Below are 10,884 nucleotides of genomic sequence, written 5' to 3'. Positions count from 1 at the left end.
CTCAAGTTCAGCGTTGCCTGTAATGTATGCCGCATAGGAGAAAGTATATATATTTTAAATGTGTGAGCAATAAAGGAATCATGGAAATGTTGACATTGTTTAATATTGGTAGTTGAGCATTACAAAGCAGGAGCAGACGACAGTATTCAGTCATTCACAGATAAAATCCCTGATAAAACAACAATGCATTTTATGGCTTATAACAGCATGCTTCGTGAGCACAGATAAGAAACGTTTTTCCATAATTTGTTTTTTGGGCCATTTTCTCACTGAGATCATAACATAGGGGACACTATATTCTGTCGCCACCACAGGGAACAAAACATGACAGGTTAATGAATAGTGTTTCAGTTGCCATTATAAATATATAGAAACACTGTTTGCAATCAATTGTGTTCCCTTCGCTGCATTGGTGAAATTACTTCTGATAACTTTAATTTCTCCAGTGAACAGGCAGGTCCAGTGTGCGTCATCCCTTTTTATTTTAAGAAACATTCCAAGTGAAAATGCTTTAATTCCACAGCCTATCCACAATAGGCTTTACAGTGTTGACGTACATGATTTTGTGACCAATGTGTTGGGTTCAAGGAAATCCAATGACTGGCTGTCAACCAACGATTGGGTCAGTTTGATAGAGGTTCTATTAGAGCCTCCCACTCAATGCGTTATTGAGATGATGAATAGTCAATGCTACATACTGTAATCCTGCAGTGCTTGGGCTTTCTGTGCCCATATCGAGTCACTGGTTTTACACTGTTAGTTATACTGGGAAATGTGTCATAATAATGCACTTAGTGTAAGGGGCATTGTCCTTTCTGACTGTCCCCAGCGCTCAGAGAGAGGTTTAATGTGATTAAAAAGCTTGTCATTAGCTTGGAATTTAAGATTTTTAAAATGATCATAAAACTATGTAACGAACCCTAAGTATCTACTGGGAAGTTCTACCAAGTCTCTATGGTTGCCAACACGGGCAAACGCGCTACAGCGGCACAAACAGCTTCAACAGGAGAAAGGCGGCGAAGTTTCAAAAACGATGCAAATATAAAAACACAAATGTGCCAAAACACATGCAAATGAAGAAACGTCTTCACCAACTTGACAACACATTCACAGCATAAACAAAAAGCTGCAAGAGGCTCAAAACACATAGGGAACGGCGACAATAAAAAGTGACACACACAGATGGAACCGGGGCTGAAGTCGAATTGTCCATTTAGCGTAGGAACCTTCCTAACGGAGTGAAATGACCCGGAAGTCCCTCAGTGGCAGCCATGATAAGTGCCGTTCGAATTCTCTAGATGATAGGAAAGGAGGTTTCAAACTTCCTTTATAACCTCCTTTAGCTTAGGAACCACTGGACCTCCTTAACCGAAAGGAGAGGAGAAAATGCTGCCCCACAATGCATTGCAGCCGCAGCATTTACGTCACACAACAGTCGGCCGTTCACGGAAACAAACGATTATGACGGAGAAATTATATCATGAAAGTTACGGTGCTTATTAAGCATTTTAAAACGTATGTGGTAAGTTACCAAAGTGCTTTGTTTTGAACGTTCATCAGTATTATAATCAAAAAGAGAAATATGAACGTTAGTTTTTACTGAAATGATCAAATAAAGTCAACATTTCACTGAGCTGTGTGGAGTTTGTTCAACTTTTAAAAGATGTTTGAATGGTGATATACACAGTGATAGATGTTAAGGACTAACGTTTATAATAAATACATTTGTATTGATTTTAAGATATTTTAATAGTTCATACAATCATACGTATTGGGATCATTTGTATTAACGTGGACCGGAGGGAGAGGGTGACGAGCATAAGTTTCACTTTCCTTTTTTATTTCAATTCCAACTTTGGTCATGAAGAATATGTTTCTCTGTTGTCCACGTTCATAAAGCATAAAGCAACAGCATCAGAGCACGGTGCAGAGTCTCTAGATGAGTTTACAGTAGTCCCTCGTTCTTATTAAACATCCATGTTGTAGTCCGCTGTATAGAGAACTGTAGTTTCCATAGTTTCCCCACAGCAGCAGACGCTCATTCATGACGTCCGCTGGCGCATCATAAACACGTCGGATAGTGAAAGTGCATTCGGATTCTCTAAAGTACCGCAGTCTCTTCTCCTAAGTCCTTTTGAATTCTCCTATCCACTATCCCTTAACCCCGTGACGTTTCACTCAGAGGTCAAGGAATAGGAGATAGGGTTAGAACTTAGGAGCTGATTTTTAAACTATCCGATCGCAACCCGGAGCATTTGTTGACGTTAGGGATTTAAAGTTGACAAACTGCCACTGTTGACCGAGTTATGTAAGTGTTTTGTCAGTATATTTGAAATGACGTGGTCAGCTAGCCAGCTTACGGCAGTTTGCAATATTATCAGAAGGAATCATGTGATCACATTGTTAAAATAAGCCATTTCAATTTTCGGTTAGTTTCCAGTGACAGGTGGCCAACTTTATAATCCCCAAATGTCAACTCGGGTTGCGTTCCAATAGTCCATTTAGCTTAGGGACCTTCCTAACCAAGTGAAATGACCCGGAAGTCCCTCAGTGGCAGCCATGATAAGTGCCGTTCCAATTCTCCAAATGAAAGGAAAGGAGGTTTCAAACTTCCTTTATAACCTCCTTTAGCTTAGGAACCACTGGACCTCCCTAACCGAAAGGAGAGGAGAAAATGCTGCCCCACAATGCATTGCAGCCGCAGCATTTACGTCACACAACAGTCGGCCGTTCACGGAAACAAACGATTATGACGGAGAAATTATATCATGAAAGTTACGGTGCTTATTAAGCATTTTAAAACGTATGTGGTAAGTTACCAAAGTGCTTTGTTCTGAACGTTCATCAGTATTATAATCAAAAAGAGAAATATGAACGTTAGTTTTTACTGAATCAAATAAAGTCAACATCTCACAGTCTTTACTGAGCTGTGTGGAGTTTGTTCAACTTTTAAAAGATGTTTGAATGGTGATACACACAGTGATAGATGTTAAGGACTAACGTTTATAATAAATACATTTGTATTGATTTTAAGATATTTTCATAGTTCATACAATCATACGTATTGGGATCATTTGTATTAATGTGGACCGGAGGGAGAGGGTGACGAGCATAAGTTTCACTTTCCTTTTTTATTTCAATTCCAACTTTGGTCATGAAGAATATGTTTCTCTGTTGTCCACGTTCATAAAGCATAAAGCAACAGCATCAGAGCACGGTGCAGAGTCTCTAGATGAGTTTAGAGTAGTCCCTCGTTCTTATTAAACATCCATGTTGTAGTCCTCTGTATAGAAAACTGTAGTTTCCATAGTTTCCCCACAGCAGCAGCAGACGCACATTCATGACGTCCGCTGGCGCATCATAAACACGTCTCTTCTCCTAAGTCCTTTTGAATTCTCCTATCCACTATCCCTTAACCCCGTGACGTTTCACTCAGAGGTCAAGGAATAGGAGATAGGGTTAGAATTTAGGAGCTGATTTTTGGATTATCGGAACGCAACGTACTGTAGCTCTCTGATCCCAGCTGTGTGCATCACTTGTTGCTGTCCCCGCTTCCGTATTGAGCACCTTTTATTTGTATTTGCTGCGTTTTGTATTTGCAGCGTTTCGTTTATGCAGCTCTTTTACTTGTTGTCAAGTTGGTGAAGATGTTTTTTTTCATTTGCCTCGTTTTTGTAACTGCAGCGCATTTCTGCTAATGGAACTGTTTTGAGCCATTGTAATGTTTGTTATTTGTCGGCCAAAGTCAGTCTCCAATAGAATGAAAAAAAAGAAACAAGTGTACGGAAAACACTGGTGGTTGACAGCCACATCACCATGCACTGTACGGTTCAGTGTTTCAAACAGAGGTGGAGAAAGTGTGTTGACAAATAAATAACAGAAATCTAGCACATGTATTATTACACTTCCATTCATCATACTAAATACAAAATGACGAACATGTGCAAAGGACTGTATCTCATCCAAACTGTTGCTTCATAAAGTCTCATAATTGCATACATCAGCATTCTGCTACTAGATTTATAAAATGGCAAACACAGCTTCAGGCTTGATTTGTGGGATTTAAAAATCAAAACATTTCTCACTTTTTGGTTTTGTAAACAGTAACATTCAGAGTCCTCATTGACAGCCGGGAGAATGTAAAGATATATAAGGGTCAGTAAACTGCAGTGTTTCTTATCTTATCATGGTCAGTCATACAAAAGGCCTGTGTATGAATGGAATATACTGTGTGTAGTATAGGTTGTGTGCTTGTGTATGTGTGTGAAAGACCCACTTCACATCTGCCTGTAAACATTTCCAGTTTCCTTCCTTGTCTTTACATTCCTTGTTTGCTCACTGTAGTAACTCATGAAATAAATGAATAAATAAACATAATCAATAGCATAGAATACATTCAAGTACATCAGTTTGAATCAATACTGGAATGTGAGCAGGTTCTGCTTTTTGCTTCTTGCACCAACCTACAGTCTGGTTGATGGTCTGGTTTGTTTGCACAGTTTGTTGACAGTCAGCAACCACATGTAGCTCACTGAGGCCACCTGAACTCACAGTGCCCGCCCTAAACCTGTCTGTCTGGGGCCACTCAGCAGCTGTGGACTCACTGGTGACCTCATGTACCTGAGGTTACCCCCCACAGGTAGCTCGAAGTTCATTTCAGAAGACTTCCAAGGTTGTGCACCACTCATAGTGCAGTGAGGGTGCGGAACAGCTGAGTGAGGCAGAAAACCGAGGCGGTGAGCGCGGTGCACTGTTTGGCTAGCAGCTTGGTGCTCAGATCCTGGCAGCTGCGCTTGCTGCTGGCTCGCTCTGCGGCCAGACAGAAGTCTCTGAACGAACGAGCCACGTCAGCCAGACCTGCGACCGCCTCTGCGTTCCTCCGGTCGCACCTTTCACAACCAGAGAACCAGAGGCATATACCTGCCAACTCAACCAGGGTCCGGAAACTGTTGGCCAGGGAAAGGAGCATCTCTTCTGGGCTCTGTCCGATACCCACCACCTTCTGGCAGCCTGACATCAGCCGCCGTGCTTCTATCTGCAGCACCCTCTTGTTCTCTGTAAAGTGGGCCGGACAGGTGTCTCTAGGGTGGCGACCTCCATGGTTTGCCATAGATCGGTCAGCACCGCTGCTTTCCAGAATCGCAAGGAGCTGATCCACGTCCACGCGAAGTACCTGGAATCCTGTTGGGGGTTCTGGGTAGCGCTGCTGGCCTAGCTGACTGATGGTGTCCTTGTGCGTTTGAGACTGGAAATTGTCTGAGGCGTCAGACAACGGTGAGAGGAGAGGGCTGAGCTCAGAGGTAGAGGTGGAGAAATGGATGGAGCGCGGGAAGGACGGAGAGAAGGTGGAGAGAAAGGAGGGAACAGGTGGGGAGGTGATGAGAGGAAGACCTGCTCCTGAAGTCTGCGTCACGCCGCTGCTCTGAGTGCGGCAGGAGAACTCGTAGACAGTCAGCTCCTCGTCAAAGCTGTCCCCGCTGCCGAAGCAGTTTGTGTAGGGCAACGTTGGGCAACCACAAGCATCCAGCGGCACTTGCAACCCTTCCACAACCGACTCACATACCGACTCTTGCAAAGAATTACAGCCAAACTGAGTCTTCAAGGCTTGTGCAGATCCCACCTCGACTGGGCCCTTTGTCTTGGACGGATCCTCACAGATGGTAAAGACCTTGCAGACGGAAGAAAGTGTTTTTGGTGAGTCGGAAGTCTGCTCTGGAGCTCTACAAAGACCCATCAAAGGTCTGTCGCCACTGGTCTGTCCTACTATCTGGGACTCACTATGAAATGGGAGACCTGGCCCGTTTAGATTCTGTGTGGTCACCACTATTGGAGAGGGTATGGAACACGACAGATCATTTATGTTCATTGTATAACCTTGAATGTCCTCACCTGGACTTGTGACCTTTATCTTTGATTCTGGAGAATGTTTTATAGGGCCAGGAGTGTCCATCTTTAGGCCTGAAGTGTCTTTCTGGAGGCTGTTCACTATGGAGACTGGAGGCTCTGTTATTGGTCCCGGTGTGTTCTTGTTAGGTTTATGGTGCCGAGGTTGATTTTGGTGTTGGGGTTTTGGCTCAGCCTGAACAGGCAGCGGAGAGCCTAGTTCTTTCATCTCTGACACCGGAGATAAACTATTTTCTGAATGTGTGTTGAAATAAGATTCCCCTTCCACATCGGAACCTGTAACTGTTGTATCTGAATCATCCGACTCCACTGATTCTGCATTGCCACTATCGAAGTCTATGATTTGTGTGACCTCGTCAACGTCCGTAACTTTGATGGTTATCCCTTCGCTACTGTTATCCTTAGCAGGACTCTGAGCTACATCCCCCACCCCAGCTTGGTGGAGGGATTCCTGGGAGCGTGATAGATAAAGGGGCAAATTTAGAATCTTCCTTCTTAGTGTGGAGGAAGATAAGCGACCCATAAAGCTTGGAGAACAGGTCTGGAAGAGGAAGTGAGGTGGAGAAGGAGGCGCTTTGGAGAGATTGTGGATTGTGGCTGTATCAGGTTTCGCCAAGCTAGGACTAGCCAAACTATCTTTAGTTTCAGGACTTGGAATAGAGCAGTCACTAGGTTTGTTTACTATTTGATTCAAACCTAAAACACTTTCATACAAAGCCTCACTTTGCAATCTGGCACCTGCATTAAATGTAGGAGATGTGGCACTTGTTGCAGCTCCAAGCTTTGCAGTGATAGAGTTTATGGCTCGAGTATAATCAGAACTTCCTGATTTCATTATTGAGTGAGCTTCAGTGTTGGTAGGAGACATGATAGGAATTTGAGACTCACCTTTACCTGCACTAACCACATTTGCACTGATGGTGTGCTTTGTAGCTATAGCCAAATCATTGTTCTTACTTGAACCAGAATTTAAGGAGTTATCCACTTCATCATCATCAAAAACATTGTCTGAATTGGTGCTGTCGGTAACTTCATCGCTAGGAGTGCTAACACCGATGGTGTCTTCCTCATTAACACGGGTGGTGACGTCTAAATATAGTTGTGCTTTTTCAGTGGGACCTTGTTTGCCCAGTGACATCTCAGAATTAGATAAAGACATTTTGGTTGAGGACCCCATGTTTTTAATGCTGCCTTTTCCACTAACAAAACAGTCACTCTGTGATTTGGGAAGAACTGGTAGAGGGGTTGTGGGTGGAGGGGGTGGTGGTGAGTATGAGTGAGGGTTTGAATTTTCACACACACCTTTAAGTAGATGTTTCTCTACGGCAATCACATGTGCTCCAAAAAGGCCATTACTACTCTTTGTATTAACATCTTTCAAACATGTAGGCAGCGTGTTGGCCTCCGGTTGCTTCTGAGCTTCTATAAGTGGTCTATCTGAACTCGCCAAGTACCCTTCCACCCCCTCCGTCTTCTCTTCTTCCCCCTTACCTCCCTCCTTAGTGTATTCTGGCAAAAACATATGATTAATGAACGGCCCATTCCCTGACACACCTGATGTTTCCACTTCCTCGTCTTTCACCTTATCCATCTCCACCTTTTCTTTCCTTTCCTCCTTCTCGTCTGGATCCATCCGGCAGCGGACAATAGTTATCGTAGGAGACGCTGCTTTCACCAAATCTGTGACCGATTTCGATTCCATTGCATCGGGTTCCATCTCCATTTCCTGTTTCCTGCTTCTCGAGGGGTCTCTACTCTGCTCATGAGACCCCAAACCACAAGGAGAGCTACATCCATGCAAGCGAGGTTTGGACAGGATGGGTTTGGACTCGAGCTGAGCCGGTTCCCCTTCGGAGTGATTCAAAGAGGAGACAGTAGGACAGGGGTTCTGCGTTTGTTCTGAAGGTTCAGGATCTAAACTCAGCATCTCTGCATCATTGGAATCTGCCAACATGCTGTTACGAAGCTTGTTGAAAACCTGGTCTGGCTTTTCTGGATCTGGCTCCGGAAATGACACCGTAGAGGTGAAATCAGTTTCCATGAAGGAACGTCGCTTCCGAGATCTTTTTCTGAGCTGGAACAATGTTTCTATGCCTCCTCCTTCCTCCTCTACGTCTTTTCTATCTTCTTCTTCTTCTTCTTCTTCTTCTTCTTCTTCTTCTTCTTCTTTTTCTTCTTCTCTGTCTGCGTCTGCCACCGAGACACTGATGTCACTCAGGCTAAGTATGCTGTGGAAGTCCAGTTTCATCTCTGAGCGAATATCTGCAAGATAGTAGCAAAATGATCAGCCAAATAGAGCATAAATATGACTGAGTGTATATCAAAGTTAGCTTTTTATGTTTTCAACACAAACTAATTCCTCATGTGGTCTGTGTACAATACACAGAAATAAGAAAAATACATACTGTAAGGGAAACTTCTGTGTAGCAATGCAGTGGGAGTCACCGACTCAGGAAGGAGACACGGTAGGAGCAGTAGCTTTGATGTCAAAACACTGATGATTTATTGGAGTTTCGGCCGGAGCATTCACATCACAAATCATAGCAGTCCCGGTGAGACTGCACGGGTGGGTTGCCACGTCAATTCTAAAGAACTCTACCTCAGACCCATGTATTTAACTAGTTCTGAGAGCATCATCAAACTGCTGCATAACAAGATAAAATCATAACGCCTCTATCAGCTGACGTCAACAGGCAGGAACAGCGAGAACACTGGGAGCACAGCAGCCAAGGTTACGAGGTGCGTGTGCTCAGTCAGGACAGTTTGAACTGATAAACTGGGTCAAAGTTATGGGCCTTTTCATTCAAAATAACTTGATAACAAATATCAACTGTGTTTTGGACAGAAAAGTCAGATTATATATTATAATCACTTAATTAATTGTGAACAACAAATAAGAGCAGGTTTAACTTGCTAACATAAGCTGTAGGGAGCTCATAAAACATACATAAAATGACTAATGCCAAAATATATTACCTTGTGTGTTTACGTAAATATCCATTTTAGGTGACGATAACAAAGTAAAAGATAATATTGAATTACAAGGGTTACATAGATTTAGGGACGCTTGAAATGATCATCCCTACACACATTATTGGATTGTAATTCATTTGTAAACAAAAACACACATTTGCAAATAGTTGTTTTACAAAATGATATTGCAATATTAGCATTGACAGTGTAATGAATCTTTGAAAAGGATATCGTTTCCACTGGGGTTGGGAGACACAACTTTTCCATTTGTTTTGTCTCCCTTCCCTTTTACAGCTTCTGTCTGATTTACTGCCAAGACCCAGAGAAAAGAGGAGATTATAAAAATCACTAGCTATTAAGCTTTAAAGGCAGAATCGACTGATTTAGAGACTTTGCCACATAAGATGCCCTAAGGTAATGTGTGGGTAGTCGCACAACTTTGTAATATATTTTGCACTTTGAAGTCTTTTTTTGAGAAATATAACTCCACCTTTGTGGGCCCTGAACAATTATTTCAATAAAAACACCTGCAACGTTTAGAGCAGTGCTTCTCAAAGTGTGGTCCGCGGACCACTGGTGGTCCGTGAGCGCCCCCTAGTGGTCCGTGAGTATATTGGTAACATTTCACATTTTTAATTAATTAAAGTTTTCCGCACTCTCGCGGGAATATCTCCGCAATGGAGCGAGCTTAAGTTTCACTTTCGATTGAATTATATAACCCAGATAAACACCTTCATCACACATGTTGCCACTTGTTTGTACAATTTTCAGGCGATTTGTAAAAAACGATGTGTTTCTGGATATTTGTGGAGTTTGGTGGTCCGCGAGTGTTTTTTTTTATTGGTTAAGTGGTCCTTGGTATGAAAAAGTTTGAGAAACACTGGTTTAGAGGGTTAATCTCTCTGTGGTGAAACTGCATACAATTCAGAGGTACGTTATATCATGACACAGCTTTTTTTAAGGGCCACAAGCGAGAGAAAAATCTTTGGATTAATCTTAAAATTGCATTGTAACTCATCCTAAGAGTCAAGGTGACTCAACAGTCCCATTTGTATAACAATCCCAAATTCTGACTTTAGGACTGAAGCCAGATTAAAAGTAATTTTTTGAGGGAATTGTGTGATTATTAGTATTAATATATTATTCTGAAGTTTCTTAGCTGCTTATCTGCCAATTGCACAATTCAATATTTATTTCAATCTGTCAAATACATGGAGTGATATAATAAAACACTTGCTCCAAATCTAGTATCTAGTGAAAGTACACTGTAAAATATTACCATGATTTCACAATATTTAGCTGTAATATTTTACAATAAATTATTGTTTTACCACTTTACAGTCTTTACCTATAATGTTCACAATATAACACTGTAATTTAGAATTTCACAGTGAAATCAATACAGGCACAGTTAATTACTGTGAATGTACAGGATAAATGATTACCAGGATTTCACAACATGTTACTGTATTACAGCGGCGAGCCGTCAGGGCCCTCTGTGAGGGCCTAAGATATTCTAAAAAAAAATATTTAAAAACATTTTTAAATTTTTTTTTTTTTTTTAAATATTATTTTTGTTATATTTTTCATTAGTTTTACCGAAAAAACTCGATTTAATTGTATTTAAAATAAAATGTCCGAAGAAATAAATCCTTCGAATCTGCCTGTTCAGTTTCTGTTTGAATGTGAAGGGTTACATGAAAAAAGCTTGTCTGGCCCTCTATGCGATTCACAGAGGGCCCGCTATAGTAAAACAACGAGAGAGTAATGTCAAGTGACAGTACAATTGACCAATCATATCTTCCCTCTAAATGGGAGGGCTTTATTATCGCGGACTTTATGACAAGTTCCGCCCGCTGCGCTGCCAAGTTTATGCATGTGATATATCAACGGGTCAAGCTAGGCGGAATTAGTATATTCACGATGGCTCACGTTAGTGATAGTGATGACATCGTTGCGAAACTACTAACCGAGTCTTTTTCAAGAATGAGTTACACGGATAAATTG

The 10,884-nt window shown here is 41.9% G+C and overlaps 1 protein-coding gene across 2 annotated transcripts in view; it reads right to left on the bottom strand.

Annotated features, from left to right (window-relative positions):
- Nucleotides 1–3,378: 3,378 nt before the first annotated feature.
- LOC117551518 (FERM and PDZ domain-containing protein 1) overlaps nt 3,379–10,884 on the bottom strand; it is a 72,271-nt gene continuing 64,765 nt past the window's right edge. For both annotated transcript variants that reach the window (XM_034224437.1, XM_034224438.1), the window contains one exon: nt 3,379–8,166. In XM_034224437.1, the coding sequence (XP_034080328.1) occupies nt 4,685–8,166 (3,482 nt within the window). In that variant the 3' untranslated portion in view covers nt 3,379–4,684. The remainder of the gene's footprint in view (nt 8,167–10,884) is intronic.

This window comes from Gymnodraco acuticeps, unplaced genomic scaffold, assembly GCF_902827175.1.
Source record: "Gymnodraco acuticeps unplaced genomic scaffold, fGymAcu1.1, whole genome shotgun sequence".
NCBI classification, from domain to species: domain Eukaryota; kingdom Metazoa; phylum Chordata; class Actinopteri; order Perciformes; family Bathydraconidae; genus Gymnodraco; species Gymnodraco acuticeps.
This window is presented reverse-complemented; position numbering and strand designations above follow the sequence as displayed.